General features: G+C 60.2%; 1 protein-coding gene across 1 annotated transcript; it reads left to right on the top strand.

The window, feature by feature from the left end:
- The first annotated feature begins 5775 nt into the window (after positions 1 to 5775).
- FAM187A (family with sequence similarity 187 member A) lies at positions 5776 to 7020 on the top strand. Its single transcript, XM_068167173.1, has one exon. The coding sequence runs from the start codon at positions 5776 to 5778 to the stop codon at positions 7018 to 7020; it is 1245 nt and encodes a 414-aa protein (XP_068023274.1).
- Positions 7021 to 15832: the final 8812 nt, after the last annotated feature.

Here is a 15832-nt window from a genome sequence, read left to right as displayed (position 1 = left end):
CTATGAGGAACAATCTGTGCTGGCACCGACTCCCCATCCACAGGATTATCCTCTCTCAGGTCACCAAGCCCACAGAATGCAGCCATGACCTCTGAGCCACCAAGCTTGAACTCAGTGTGGTTTGGGATTTTCCCCTTGCTGGATTGCTGCAGGTGTTGACCTTTGCTGGGATTCTGACTGTGGTTGCTTGCTCTGTTTGGGTGCACTGAGAACACAGCAGCCAAGGCAAGGCCTGGGGAGCTCTGGCAGAGGGGATGAAAGGCTCTCACGGGGTCAGTGGGGGGATTTGAGGCTGGAAGAACAGAGCTGAGAAGTTTGAGGCTGAATAAGCTTCTCCTGGCCTGGTGTGAAGCCCAGCAAACAAGAAGGGAAGGTCCTTAAGCCTAAAGGCTGGGATGACCTCCAGAGTTAAAATAACCAGGAACAAGGCACAGGAATTAAGAGCAGCATCTAAATGCGGGAAGATTCTGTCAGCTGCTGTAGCTAATCATGTCTGGTTCTGGCTTCTTGACAGGAATCAGAGACAGATTGGGACACAGATCAAACCACTGAGGTGTCAGTGGGGATTTTGATACTAAAACACAGCCCTCAAGGAGGAGAATTTCAGTGGCAGTGGAGGGCCCTCCCCCCCCCCAGTGTAATGAGTGATGGAGCTGATGGAGCACACAGACAAAGCCCAAACTCATAAATGAGAGCTTCACTCTTTTATGCTGGATACAAACTGCTGCTGTTTCAGCTAGGGAGGTGCTGGGATTGTGGAACTCCCCCCAGCAGCCTTCCCTCTGCAGAGCTGGGAGGGAGAAAGAAAGATACCTCTGTCCTGAAGAGCTGCTGCACAGCAGGTGAACCACCCTGGGGTAATGCTGCCACGACTGGGGCGGCAGGAGTGGGGTCTCTGAGGACTGTCACAACAGGAGTGGGGTCTCTGGACCCTGAAAGGACTATCACAAGAAGAGCAGGACCTACAAGAAGGCTGGGGAGGGACTGCTCAGGCTCTCAGGCAGTGATAGGACTAGGGGGAATGGAATGAAGCTGGAGGTGGGGAGATTGAGGCTGGAGGGGAGGAGGAAGTTCTTCCCCATGAGAGTGGTGAAGCCCTGGAATGGGTTGTGCAGGGAGGTGGTTGAGGCCCCAGCCCTGGAGGTGTTTAAGGCCAGGCTGGCTGAGGCTCTGGCCAGCCTGATCTAGTGTGGGGTGTCCCTGCCCATGGCAGGGGGGCTGGAACTGGCTGATCCTTGTGGTCCCTTCCAACCCTGACTGATACTAGGATACTATGAAACTATGATCTCTGCTCACCTAGAGGTGTTCCTATCCCCCACAGGCTGCAAATCAATGCCAGGACTCCCCCTGCCCATGCCCCTGTTGTGATGAGAGTGGTGTCCTTGACACCCCAGGGCTGGGGCATGAGCTGCAGAGTTGCCCTCCATGTGCATGGCCTGCTAGGGCTGTTCCAACAGGAGCGGCTTGGCAGGGCAGCACAGCTGGCCTTGGGATTCCCCCAGAAGGGCACAGCCCCCTGCCACAGAGCTGAGGTGGGACAGAAACTCAGCCCTGGGTAAGGCTGGAGATGCCTGAGGGACAGGATCCATCCAGAGGGATCTGGACAGGATCCATCCAGAGGGATCTGGACAGGCTGCAGAAGTGAGGCCATGTGAACAGCATGACACTCAACAAGGGCAAGTGCAAGGTGCTGCACCTGGGTCAGGGTGAGTCCAGTGCCAAGCCAGGCTGGGGATGAAGGGCTGCAGAGCAGGGACATGGCCATGGGGGTGCTGGTGGGGGAGAAGCTGGGCATGAGGCAGCTCTGAGCACTGCCAGCCCAGAGCCAGCCCTGTCCTGGGCTGATCCCCAGCAGTGTGGGCAGCAGGGGCAGGGAGGGGATTCTGCCTCCCACCAGCCCTGGGCCTCCTTCAACCTGCTGGGCTTGCCATGGCTCCACTCCTCCAGCCTGTGCAGGCCCCTCTGGATGCCACCCGTGGCCCAAACTCAGACCTTGCCTCAGAGAAGAAGCTCAAAGCTCTGAAGGATTTGCTCTGATCTGCTTTGCTAAGTGTCAGATCTGCTGCTGGTTGCCTGCAGGAACATTGTGCTGGCATCACACCTGAAGCCCCTGCAGAAGAAGGACAAAGTGGAGAGGAGGAGGCAAGTGCTGTGGAATCCCTGCACAAGCCAGGCCAAGGCCCCACAAGGCAGCCAGGTGGAGATGCCCCAGGTGAGGGAGATGCTGCCAGGGGCTGTGCCCACAGCTCACAATTGCTCCAGAATCACTGGGGGATGATTTGGAAGCAGGAGAGGGACCCAGAGGTGTCTCTAGGTGTGAGCAGCCCTCCAAGGGCCCAGCAAGGTTGGTGCTGGGTGACCCCAGGGCTCAGCCTTGGCCCCACTCTGTCTCTGCTCCCAGCCTGCAGCAGCTGCCTCGGGAAGGCTGCAGCAGCCCCGGGGGAGCCTGAGAGCAGCTGCAGAGCCTCGGTGCACAGCTCCCAGCTCCCTGCCTCTGCTGCTGGCTTCCTGGGGCAGTGCCCTGCCTTGCCCACACTCCTGCAGCTGGCTGCACTCTGCAGCCCTTGAGCCAGGGCCCTGCAGCTGGCTGCTGCCACTGCACAGCCACGGGGAGCAGATGTGCTGCAGTGCAGCTGCTGCTGCTGCACCCCAGGGCTCGCTGGGGAGGAGATGGCCAAGTGCTGGCTGGGCTGCAACCTGCTGCCCACTGAGTGCTTCCTCAGCTCTGGGGAACAGGGACTGAACACTTTCTGTGCAGGTCCTCTGGGAGCTGGGTGCCATCTGCCCTGCCCCCTCCAGGGGCCTCTGCCCACGCTGGACAGTCCTGGGCACTGGGTGTGTGGCTGGGGATGGTTCCCATGGATGCTTCTCACAGAGCTTTGGGACACTGGATTCCATTTCCCTCTTTCTTGTGAGATCTTTCTGCAGCTCTTCCAGGCAGCTTTGTGCTTTCTTGGTCTGAGCAATCATCTCCCCTGAGCAAATCCTCTCAGAATCAAAGGATCATAGAATCACTGAGGTTGGAAAAGCCTTCTCAGATCATTGAGTCCAACCACTGCCCCAACCCCACCATGGCCCCAGGTGCCATGGCCATGTGTGCTCTGAACCCCTCCAGGGATGGGGACTCCATGTCCCAGGGCTTCACCACTCTCTCACTACAGACATTTTCCTAATGTCTGATCTAAACATCCCCTGCTGCAGCTTGAAGCCATTTCCTCCTCCCCATCCCTTCAGTGCTTGGGCTCTGCTCTCCAGGGCATCTCCATTCCTTGTTTAGTCCCAACCTGATGTTGCTCTGGCTAAGAGCCACAGCATCTGACCCCTGCTCAGCCCATGCCTCAGCTCAGGCAGCAGGATGAGTTCAGCAGCTCAGGCAGAGTCTGGGGAACAGGATTTCCCTTGCCCTGGAGATGCCACCCTGAGCTTGGCTCTCTCCAGTGCCAGCTCTGCCAGGGACCCTGAGGAGTGCAGCTTGAGAGCTCTGAGGCCCTCTGTGTGTTTCTGGGGTTTGTGTCTCACCTCTGTCAGCATTCAGCTCAGAGTGAATGGATTGGGTTGCAAGGGACCTTTAAAGCCCAGTCCAACCCCCCTGCAGTCAGCAGGGCCAGCCCCAACCAGAGCAGGCTGCTCACAGCCCCAGACAACCTCCCCTGCAATGGTGCCAGGGATAAGGCAGCTCCCAGCTCTCTGGGCCAGGCTCTCCCCACCCTCACTGTCAAACATTTCTCACTTCTCTTCAGTCTGAACCTCCCTCTTAGCTCCAAACCATCTCCATTCCATGTTTAGTCCCAGCCTGATGTTGCTCTGGTTAAGAGCCACAACATCTGACCCCTGCTCAGCCCATGCCTCAGCTCAGGCAGCAGGATGCGTTCAGCAGCTCAGGCAGAGTCTGTGGGGAAAGGAATGGACCTGAGATCCATGGGGGAGTCCTGTTCCATGCTGAGGAGAAAGCAAATGGCCACCTGTAGAGATGTCATCCTCTTTGGATGGGAAAGAACTGAGGGAAAGGAAACCTGGCTGGTATTTTGGGAGGAGAAGCCAAAGCTCACACAGTTCCTTCCCTTCCTCATCTCTGTTATCAATCAGAAGGTTTGAGGCATGTCATCAGTGACACCTGGTGTTTGACTGAGCAGCCTCTGAAGGGAGAAGGGGCTGATGGAGGTGGAAATGCTTGAGCCAGGGCACGGGGTGTACCTCAGAGATGCTGTCACCTCCTGCTCCTGTGAGCTCTGTGCTGAAGTTGCACATCAGTGGAAGTTTAGGAGCTGACAGGTGTCAGTCCCACAGAGAGACCCTGCTGAGCTGCCCAGTTCTGGGTCTGAACTGAGCCACACTCCTGTTCTGGCTGCAGACCAGACAGTTCCTCCCATGGCACAGCTCAGCACCTACCCTGTAGGATCCTGCAGCGTCTCCCAAGCCTGCTGAGCACCCTGGCTTGTGTTGCATTCCTCATACTGCCTTCTCCTCAGCTCAGGAACAGCTGGCAGGTCCATTTTGTCCATCCAGCAAAGCAAGAGGTAGAGTCACCCTGGCAGGCAGAAGGATCCTTCTCCCACCTGCTCTGTAGAAACCACACAGCACCAAATTGCAGGCTTCAGGCTCATCTCTGAGGCCTGGCTTTGTGGCATCTGTCCTGGGGACAGCTGTGTCCCTGCAGCCTGCCATGGGTGCTGTCTCTCTTGCTTTTGCAAACCTGAGGACTAGCAGGAACCTGAGAGCTGAAGTCTTAAACAAAGCAAGATCCTAGAGTTACCCAGGGCCAGGATGGAGGATGCTGATGCAGCAACAGCCTGGCATGGCTGTTACAGCTCTGGTGGGACCAGATGCAGTGCTCTCTGCAGTCCTGAGGCTCACATCCCCTGCACTCACATCCCCTGTCAAGGTTATGAGCAGCCTGCTGCACCTCCATCACCTGGGGAAAGGCCAAATCCCTATGGTTTGGGGAAGACTCAGGAGAAATGAAGTACAGAAGAGGCTGTGTGAATGTTCAGGGGAGGAGGGACCAGCTGGGATCAGTTTCCCAGTGGTTTCATCCATCATTCCCAGTCCATTGTCTGGCCTGAGCATCTGCTCAAGAAGCTGAGTTGAAGGTCCACCCAGAGTCAGTGGGGAGCCAGCAGCTCACATTGACCTCAGGAAAGATGCATTCAAGGCCTTTAGGGCTGGTTCCAGCAACAGCTCAGGCAAGGGTGGTGTGAACAAAAAAGCCTCCCTCCATCACTCAGAGAGGAGGAGTGTGGAGGGGCTTCAGCACACAAACCCTTGGAAAGCCAGCAGGGAGGATGGAGAAGTCCAAGTGCTGTGTTTGAAACCTCTGTGGGCTGTGGAGGCCTTCTCTGGGTTTGTTGTGCTCAGAGGGGTCAGGGCAGTAATTAGCACCTCCTGCACATGAGGTTTTGAAGCAGGTGGTGGTGTTCCCTTGTTCCCACCACACTTCCCATCCCTGCATGCTCCCTCCACGGCTGTGCTGCACAACCTGCCCCCCTGTTGTCCGGGACACTGGCAGAGAGGAGAGCTTCTAGAGGTTCTAGAGCCCGTGTCCCGGGAGACAGCCTGCCCTGGGCGGGCAGGGAGCACTTCCAGCAGGTACTCAGCTGGGATGGGACACTTCAGCTGCTCTTTGGTCCCTGCAGCAGGAGTTGGGGCATTTGCAGAGCCCATCTTTGGCAAGCAGTGGGAGGTGTTCCTCATCCGACCCAGCGCTGGCACCGCCACCCCCACGCGTGGGCTCCTGCCGTCCCTGCTGGGGCTGGGCTGGGGAGGCTGCCTGGTGTGATGGAGCCGAGGCTGCCAGGAGCTGCCCTTCTCCTCTGCCTGCTGGATGTTCTCCAAGCTTTTGCAAGCGAGGAGATGGGAGATGGCTTCAGGAGAGCAGCCTGCCCCGCGTTCCTCATGTTCGACAACGCCGCTTACTTGGCCGACATGACCTTCGAGCTCCCCTGCCACTGCAAGCCCCAGGAGGTCTCCTCTGTCACTTGGTACTTCCTGGAGAAGATGGGCAGCCACCGGACCACGGTGCTGACGGACTTCGCTGGCACCGTGCTGGTGGACTCCAGCCACGTGGGGGCGGGCAGCGCCGTGCTGCAGCGCTTCAGCATCCGCATGTTCAGCCTCATCGTCTTCCGGGCGCAGGTGAGCGACTCGGGGCACTACCTGTGCGGCACGGAGGAGGGGCACTACTTCTACGGCTACGACGTGGACGTGCAGCCCAGCAGCCACATCAGGGTGACCTTCGTGGACAGGGGCCAGCACGTCCGCCTCGACCACGCGGGGAAGCTCTTCAGGCTCTTCACCGCCTTCTGGGCCTGGAGCCGCTGCGACCGCTGCGGGGTGAGGGGCGAGCAGCGGCGGATTGGCCTCTGCTACCTGCAGGGCGCCGGGCTGCACCCTCGCTACCGCACCGCCGCGCCCGACGTCACCTCCTGCGGCTCCAGGGCCGTCCCCGCGCACTTCCAGCGCCCCCTCCGCCTCCGCAGCCCCGAGGTGGCCATCCGAAGCTGCCTCACCCCTTGCCCGAAGGAGCGGGCGCCCGAGGAGGGCCCCCAGGCCATCTCCAACGTCATCGCCAGCCTGGGCGAGGGGCCCTGGCAGCCGCGTGTGCCCACCCAGTTCCACCGGCAGAGCGTGGGGAGCAGCCTGATCCTCGCCTGCCCGGGGGCCCGGCCCGAGCACGCCGTGGCCTGGGACCGGGGCTCGGTGCGGCTCTACCGCTCGCGGTACCTGCGCGGCCTCAACGGCACCACGAGGATCTTCATCGACCACGGGAACCACCTGCACCTGCGGCGGGTGCGGGTGGGCGACAGGGGCACCTACTACTGCTGGCGCCAGGGCCGGCGGGTGGCCGGCTTCCGCCTCAGCATCGCCCACCCCGCGCGGCGCCGCCGAGCCTTCGACGACCCCGAGACCATCTACGCCGCCAAGGCCATCGGCATCGGCTACGGCCTCATCGCCATCGTCTTCATCGGCATCCACCTGTGCCGCTGCCTCTGGAGGGCGCTCAGGGGCCCTGCCAGCAGGTAGCAGCTCCACCGTGGCCCTGAGGGGACTCTACTCCTTGGACCATCCTCCTGTTATCACCTTCATCATCCTCCAACGTGCTGCTGGCAGCTCCTCAGGGTCCTTGCCAGGAGGTAGCAGCTCCACCATGGCCCTGATGGGGCCTCTACACCATGGACCATCCTCCTGTTATCACTATCATCATCATCATCATCATCCAATGTGCTGCTGCTGGAGGGTGCTCAGGGACCCTGCCAGGAGGTAGCTTCTCCACCATGGACCTGATGGGCACTCTACACCATGGACCATCCTCCTGTGTTCACCATCATCACCTTCATCACCATCCAATGTGCTGCTGCTGCTGGCAGCTCTGCAGGGGCCTTGCTAGGAGGTAGCTTCTCCACCATGGACCTGATGGGCACTCCACACCTTGGACCATCCTCCTGTTATCACTATCATCATCATCATCATCATCCAATGTGCTGCTGCTGGAGGGTGCTCAGGGCCCCTGCCAGCAGGTAGCTTCTCCACCGTGGCCCTGAGGGGAGTCTACACCTTGGACCATCCTCCTGTGTTCACCATCATCACCTTCATCATCATCCAATGTGCTGCTGCTGCTGGCAGCTCTGCAGGGTCCTTGCTAGGAGGTAGCTTCTCCACCACGGCCCTGATGGGGCCTCTACACCATGGACCATCCTCCTATCACTATCATCATCATCATCATCATCCAATGTGCTGCTGCTGGAGGGTGCTCAGGGCCCCTGCCAGGAGGTAGCAGCTCCACCATGGCCCTGATGGGGCCTCTACACCTTGGACCATCCTCCTGTTATCACTATCATCATCATCATCATCATCATCATCATCATCATCATCCAATGTGCTGCTGCTGGAGGGTGTTCAGGGGCCCTGCCAGGAGGTAGCAGCTTCACCATGGCCCTGATGAATCACTCTACAGCTTGGACCATCCTCCTGTGTTCATCATCATCATCATCATCCAATGTGCTGCTGCTGCTGGCAGCTCTGCAGGGTCCTTGCCAGGAGGTAGCTTCTCCACCATGGACCTGATAGGGCCTCTACACCATGGACCATCCTCCTTATGTCACTGTCATCTTCATCATCATCATCCAGCATGCTGGATGGGTGCTGGAGGATGCTCAGGGACCTTGCCAGGAGGTAGCTTCTCCACCGTGGCCCTGATGGAGCCTCTACACCATGGACCATCCTCCTGTGTTCATCATCATCACCATCTAATGTGCTGCTGCTGCTGGCAGCTCTGCAGGGTCCTTGCTAGGAGGTAGCAGCTCCACCATGGCCCTGATGGGCACTCTACACCTTGGACCATCCTCCTGTTATCACTATCATCATCATCATCATCATCCAATGTGCTGCTGCTGGAGGGTGCTCAGGGCCCCTGCCAGCAGGTAGCAGCTCCACCATGGCCCTGAGGGGAGTCTACACCTTGGACCATCCTCCCGTGTTTACCATCATCACCTTCATCACCATCCAATGTGCTGCTGCTGCTGGCAGCTCTGAAGGGTCCTTGCTAGGAGGTAGCTTCTCCACCACGGCCCTGATGGGGCCTCTACACCATGGACCATCCTCCTATCACTATCATCATCATCATCATCATCCAATGTGCTGCTGCTGGAGGGTGCTCAGGGCCCCTGCCAGGAGGTAGCAGCTCCACCATGGCCCTGATGGGGCCTCTACACCATGGACCATCCTCCTATCACTATCATCATCATCATCATCATCCAATGTGCTGCTGCTGGAGGGTGCTCAGGGGCCCTGCCAGCAGGTAGCAGCTCCACCGTGGCCCTGAGGGGACTCTACACCATGGACCATCCTCCTATCACTATCATCATCATCATCATCATCATCATCATCCAATGTGCTGCTGCTGGAGGGTGCTCAGGGCCCCTGCCAGGAGGTAGCAGCTCCACCATGGTCCTGATGGGGCACTCTGCACCTTGGACCATCCTCCTGTGTTCACCATCATCACCTTCATCACCATCCAATGTGCTGCTGCTGCTGGCAGCTCTGCAGGGTCCTTGCTAGGAGGTAGCTTCTCCACCATGGACCTGATGGGGCACTCTACACCATGGACCATGCTCCTATCACTATCATCATCATCATCATCGTCATCATCATCATCCAATGTGCTGCTGCTGCTGGAGGATGCTCAGGGACCCTACCAGGAGCTAGCTTCTCCACCATGGCCCTGATGGGGCACTCTACCATGGGCCATCCTCCTTTTGTCACTGTCATCTTCATCATCATCATCCAGCATGCTGGATGGGTGCTGGAGGGTGCTCAGGGACCTTGCCAGGAGGTAGCTTCTCCACCATGGCCCTGATGGGGCACTCTACACCATGGGCCATCCTCCTTTTGTCACTGTCATCTTCACCATCCAATGTGCTGCTGCTGCTGGAGGATGCTCAGGGACCCTACCAGGAGGTAGCTTCTCCACCATGGCCCTGATGGAGCCCTCTGAGTGCTCAGTTTGGTCCTTTGAGTTTCTCAGCTGGAGCAAAACCCCTTTCATGGAAAAGCTGACCTAATGGTGGGGAGTTTGGGGGTTTGGGTTTGGTTGGCTTTTTGAAGGAAAAAAAATGAAGTTCCAAATGAATCTGAGTTTTCTCTGAGTTTTGGTTCCCCAGGAGCCAGCAATGTGTCCTCCTGCTCCCCTGGGATAGTCCTGAGAGACATTCAATTGCCTAGAGGCAGCCAAGTCACACCACAGAGAGCCCCTGAGGACAGTGAGGCCAAAGGTCTCCCAAGGTGCAGTAAGAAGATTGTGGCCAGCAGGTCGAGGGAGGTTCTGCTCCACCTCTGCTCTGCCCCAGTGAGGCCACATCTGGAGTAGTGTGTCCAGCTCTGGGCTCCCCAGCTCAAGAGGGACAGAGAACTGCTGGAGAGAGCCCAGGGGAGGCTCTGAAGCTGCTGAGGGGCCTGGAGCAGCTCTGGGAGCAGCAAAGGCTGAGAGCCCTGGGGCTGAGAGCCTGCAGAAGAGCAGCCCCAGAGGGGAGCTGAGCAATGCTCAGCAAGAGCTAAAGGCTGGGGGGCAAGAGGCTGGGGCCAGGCTCTGCTCAGTGGTGCCCAGGGACAGCACAAGGGGCAGGGGGCACAAACTGGACCCCAGGAGGTTCCATGAGGAGAAACTTTTGGAGTTTGCAGCTGCTGGAGGCCTGGAGCAGGCTGCTCAGAGAGGTTGTGGAGTATCACAGTATCCTAGTATCAGTCAGGGTTGGAAGGGACCACAAGGATCAGCCAGTCCCAACCCCCCTGCCATGGGCAGGGACACCCCACACTAGATCAGCCTGGCCACAGCCTCAGCCAGCCTGGCTGCAAACACCTCCAGGGCTGGGGCCTCAACCACCTCCCTGCACAACCCATTGCAGGGCTTCACCACTCTCATGGGGAAGAACTTCCTCCTCCCCTCCAGCCTCAATCTCCCCACCTCCAGCTTCATTCCATTCCCCCTAGTCCTATCCCTCCCTGAGAGCCTGAGCAGTCCCTCCCCAGCCTTCTTGGAGCCCCCTGCAGATCCTGGAAGGCCACAATGAGGTCACCTCAGAGCCTTCTCTTCTCCACACTCAACAGCCCCAACTCCTTCAGTCTGTCCTCACAGCAGAGCAGCTCCAGCCCTCTGCTCCTCCTCCTGGCCCTGCTCTGGACACAGTCTCCTTCTCTGGAGAGTTTCCAACCCCCCTTCTGGCCCTTGTGCCCCTGGGCAGGCTGCTGTGGGTGCCCTGCTGGAGCAAGAAGGGTGGGCCTTGGTGATCCCCAGAGTCCCTTCCAACCCCTCCATGCTGAGGTTCTGTGATGATGGGCAGGGTCTTGACAGGCTGGAGAGCTGGTACCAACCTCAGGAATGTCACCAAGGCCATGTGCAAGGAGCTGCACTCCAGTCAGGGCAATCCCAAGCACAAATCCAGCCTGGGCAGAGAGTGAATGGAAAGCAGTGCTGGGGAGCAGGGCTTGGGGGGGCTGGTTCCTGAGCAGCTAACATGGGCTGGCACCAAGTGCTGCCACCCCACAGCCAGTACTGCCCTGGGCTGATGCCCAGCAGCGTGGGCAGCAGGGGCAGGGGAGGGATTCTGTCCAGCTTTGGAGCCCCCAAACTTGCTGAAGCCTTTTGCTATTTGAAGGGGGCCACAGGAGAGCTGGAGAGGGACTTCTGCCAAAGGTGTGGAGTGCCAGGACGAGGGCAGGTGGCTTGGGACTGGGAGAAGCTCTCTCTAGATCAGACATTGTGAAGATGTCTCCGTGAGGAGGGTGGTGAAGCTCTGGAAGAGGTCACCCACAGCTGTGGTGAAGGCTCTGCCCCTGGGGGTGTTTAAGGCCAGGCTGGATGGAGCCTCTGACAACCTGCACCTGGAGGAGCTGTCCCTGTCCTTGTCAGGGGGTCAGAACTGGGCAGTCTCTAAGGTCCCTTCCAAGCATTCCATGAGTCAATGATTCTGTGAGTGGGCCATGGACATGTGAGTGGCTTTGAGGGGGGCTTGGGGACAGGGTGGTCCCTGGGGAACACCATTGGCCTTAGGGATGTCATTGGGCCAGAGGATGTGGCTGCCCTGAGGACATGGGGATAGCAGTCAGCCCTGGGGACATCACTGGCCCTGGGGACATGCTCAGTCTTTGGGCTGTAGCCATGGCAACTCCTCCCCCATCATGGCAGGCTCCAGGAGTCCTGGCTCCTCAGCATTTGGAGGGAAACCTCCTGGTCCCTCTGGATGGGGCAGGGACAGGGAAGACATCCCCCTCCCCTGGAGCCCCCAGAGCCACCCCTGCTTGTCCCACCATCAGGTACCCCACAAGTGGCACTTGGCATCCCCAACCTGCCCCCCCAGGGACAGCCCCAGGGACACTGGCTGTGCCAGCCCACGGGGACAGGGCACCTCCAGCCCCACAGACTTCCTGAAGGCCTCCAGGGGGCACAGCCCTCACAGGGGAGGGGACAGTGGGGGGGCTTCGGGCTCCCCCCTGAGCTCCCCAGCAGCTTCCCAGGGGTTTCTCTTTGCCCAGCTCCTCCCCAGCCAGGATCAAAGCACAGAAAGGGGCACTGGGGGGGCTGCAGGCAGGCAGAGCTGGGCTCTGCCCCTCCTCAGCCCCCTCTGGAGGAGACAAACCAAGGGGGAGGGGGCTGGAAGTGCTCATGAGAAGCTGGCAGCTTGGGAGCAGACAGAGATCTGCTGCTGCCAGGCAGGGAAGTAGGGCAGGAGGAGCTGGTGAGCCTGGGGCATTGGACAGCAGCATGCCCAGAGCTGTGTCCAGCCTGCCCCTCCTGCTCCTGCCATGCTTGGGCACCTCTGAGGGTGGCTCTGAGGAGCTGGTGCAGGCAGGCAGCTGTGTCAGTGCCCAGCTGTGCCCTGCCCTGGCAGGAAAAGGGAGGCACAGGGGGGAGAGGGGACAGGGGTGGCAGAGGAGGGGAAGGCAGAGTGGAGCCCAGCCCAGGCAGAAGGGCCTGACCCAGGCCCACACAGAGGGAGCCCCAGGCCCAGGGTCCCCCAAAGGGAGGCAAGAAGCAGGCAAGAACCCTCCAGCCCTGCGTGTTCTCACTGTCTGCAAGGACCCAGCAGGACCTTGGGGTCCCCACAACCACTCCAACGCTCCTACCCCCACCACGGGTCCCCACAGCCCCTCCACACAACCCAGCCCTGATCCCCAACCCAGGCTCTGCTCCCCAACCCTGCCCTGACACCAACCCAGGCCCTGATCCCCAACCCAGGCCCTGATCCCCAACCCAGGCTCTGCTCCCCAATCCGGCCCTGACACCAACCCAGCCCTGATCCCCAACCCAGCCCTGATCCCCAACCCAGCCCTGATCCCCAACCCAGGCCCTGATCCCCAACCCAGCCCTGATCTCCAACCCAGCCCTGACCCCAACCCTGCCCTGATCCCCAACCCAGCCCTGACCCCAACCCTGCCCTGATCCCCAACCCATCCCTGATCCCCAACCCATCCCTGATCCCCAACCCTGCCCTGATCCCAAACCCTGCCCCTGATCCCCAACCCATCCCTGATCCCCAACCCATCCCTGATCCCCAACCCAGACCCTGATCTCCAACCCAGCCCTGATCCCCAACCCAGCCCTGATCCCCAGCCCTGCCCCTGATCCCCAACCCTGCCCTGATCCCCAACCCTGCCCTGATCCCCAACCCAGACCCTGATCCCCAACCCATCCCTGATCCCCAACCCAGACCCTGATCCCCAACCCAGCCCTGATCCCCAACCCAGCCCTGATCCCCAACCCAGCCCTGATCCCCAACCCAGGCCCTGATCCCCAACCCAGCCCTGATCTCCAACCCAGCCCTGACCCCAACCCTGCCCTGATCCCCAACCCAGCCCTGACCCCAACCCTGCCCTGATCCCCAACCCATCCCTGATCCCCAACCCATCCCTGATCCCCAACCCTGCCCTGATCCCAAACCCTGCCCCTGATCCCCAACCCATCCCTGATCCCCAACCCATCCCTGATCCCCAACCCAGACCCTGATCTCCAACCCAGCCCTGATCCCCAACCCAGCCCTGATCCCCAGCCCTGCCCCTGATCCCCAACCCTGCCCTGATCCCCAACCCTGCCCTGATCCCCAACCCAGACCCTGATCCCCAACCCATCCCTGATCCCCAACCCAGACCCTGATCCCCAACCCAGCCCTGATCCCCAACCCTGCCCCTGATCCCCAACCCAGCCCTGATCCCCAACCCTGCCCCTGATCCCCAACCCTGCCCTGATCCCCAACCCAGACCCTGATCCCCAACCCAGCCCTGATCCCCAACCCAGCCCTGATCCCCAACCCAGACCCTGACCCCAACCCAGCCCTGACCCCCAACCCAGACCCTGATCCCCAACCCATCCCTGATCCCCAACCCTGCCCTGATCCCCAACCCATCCCTGATCCCCAACCCTGCCCTGATCCCCAACCCAGCCCTGACCCCAACCCTGCCTTGATCCCCAACCCTGCCCTGATCCCCAACCCAGCCCTGATCCCCAACCCCTGATCTCCAACCCCTGATCCCCAACCCCTGATCCCTGGCATCTCTGCAGGCTGTAGGTGGCCTCCTGCTTGGTGCTCAGCACGGAGCAGGCCTTGCCCAGGGGGCTCAGCCCCACTCCTTTTCCCCAGGATGTGGGTTGGGGGTTTCAGCTTTCCCAAGAGGAATCCTGCTGGCCAGGGAGGCTGCCCCGAGGCTCCCAGTGCTGCTCAGCTCCTTGAGCCGTGCCAGAGATGTTGCCCAGGGCTCAGTGCTGCTCCAGTCCTGTTCAACATCTTCCTCAGGGAGCTGCACCCTCAGGCAGTTTGCTGATGACACCCAGCTGGAGCAGTGGCTGAGCCCTGCCAGGCTGTGCTGGCACTCAGGGAGCCCTGGAGAGCTGGGCACAGGGAAGCTCAGGAAGCTCAGCAAGGGCAAGGGCAGGGTCCTGCCCCTGGGGAGGAGCAACCCCTGCAGGGGCTGCTGAGCTGCTGGAGAGCAGCTCCATGGAGCAGGAGCTGGGAGTGCTGGGGGGCAAGTCCCCCCTGAGCCAGCAGTGTGCCCTTGTGGCCAGGAGAACAAATGCAGTGTGCTCAGCAGGGCAAGGGAGGTTCTCCTCTCCCTCTGCTCTGCCCTGGTGAGGCCACATCTTGGAGTCCTGGGCCCAGTTCTGGGCTCCCCAGTTCAAGAGGCACAGGGAACTGCTGCAGAGGGGAGGCTCTGAAGATGCTGAGAGGCCTGGAGCAGCTCTGTGAGGAGCAAAGGCTGAGAGGCCTGGGGCTGAGAGGCTGGAGAAGAGCAGCCTCAGAGGGGAGCTGAGCAATGCTCAGCAAGAGCTAAAGGCTTCGGGGCAAGAGGCTGGGGCCAGGCTCTGCTCAGTGGTGCCCAGGGACAGGCCAAGGGGCAATGGGCACAGACTGGAGCCCAGGAGGTTCCACCTGAGAAGCTTTCTCCAGAAGAGCAGACAGTTTGTTCTTCCCTTGTTTGTTTCCTCATCTAAAAGATTCTCACCGAGCTGTTGCCTGAGGACACCCAGCCCCAGGGAGCACAACATCCTCTCTCCACAGCTGACCTTTATTTGTGCAGAGCCACTGCTCTGGGGGACCCCAGCTACAGAGAGACTCAGAGATTCACACATCCCACAGGGACAGGCCAAGGGGCAATGGGCACAAACTGGAGCCCAGGAGGCTCCTGGACTTTGAGGCTGCTGGAGGCCTGGAGCAGGCTGCCCAGAGAGGTTGTGGAGTCTCCTTCTCTGCAGAGCTCCCAACCCCCCCTGGCCATTGTGCCCCTGGGCAAGCTGCTGTGGGAGCCCTGCTGGAGCAGGGGGTTGGGCTGGATGGTCTCCAGAGGTCTCTCCCAGCCCCTCCATGCTGGCATTCAGGGATTCTGTGGTGATGGGTGACAGAGCCTTGGCAGGCTGCAGAGCTGAGCCAATGCCAGTCTTAGGAAGTCCTACAAAGCTAAGTTCAATCCCCTGATACCAGCCCAGGCTGGGGATGAAGGGCTGGAGAGCAGCCCTGTGGAAAAGGGCTTAGGGGGATGTGGGGGGGTGAAAAGCTGGACAGGAGCCAGCACTGTGCACTGCCAGCCCAGCCCCAGCCTGGCCTGGGCTGAGCCCCAGCAGTGTGGGCAGCAGGGGCAGGGAGGGGCTTCTGCCCTCTGCTGTGCCCTGCTGAGACCTCCCCTGCAGGGCTGGGGCAGCTCTGGAGCCCTCAGCACAGACAGGGACCTGGAACTGTTAGGGCAGGGCCAGGGAATGGCTTTGCAAAGGCTGAGAGCCCTGGGGCTGAGAGCCTGCAGAAGAGCAGACCCAGAGGGGAGCTGAGCAATGCTCAGCAAGAGCTAAAGGCTGGGG

Source organism: Melanerpes formicivorus, unplaced genomic scaffold (genome assembly GCF_026170545.1).
Source record: "Melanerpes formicivorus ecotype bairdi unplaced genomic scaffold, bMelFor1.0.p_v2 SCAF_113, whole genome shotgun sequence".
NCBI lineage: Eukaryota > Metazoa > Chordata > Aves > Piciformes > Picidae > Melanerpes > Melanerpes formicivorus.
This window is presented reverse-complemented; position numbering and strand designations above follow the sequence as displayed.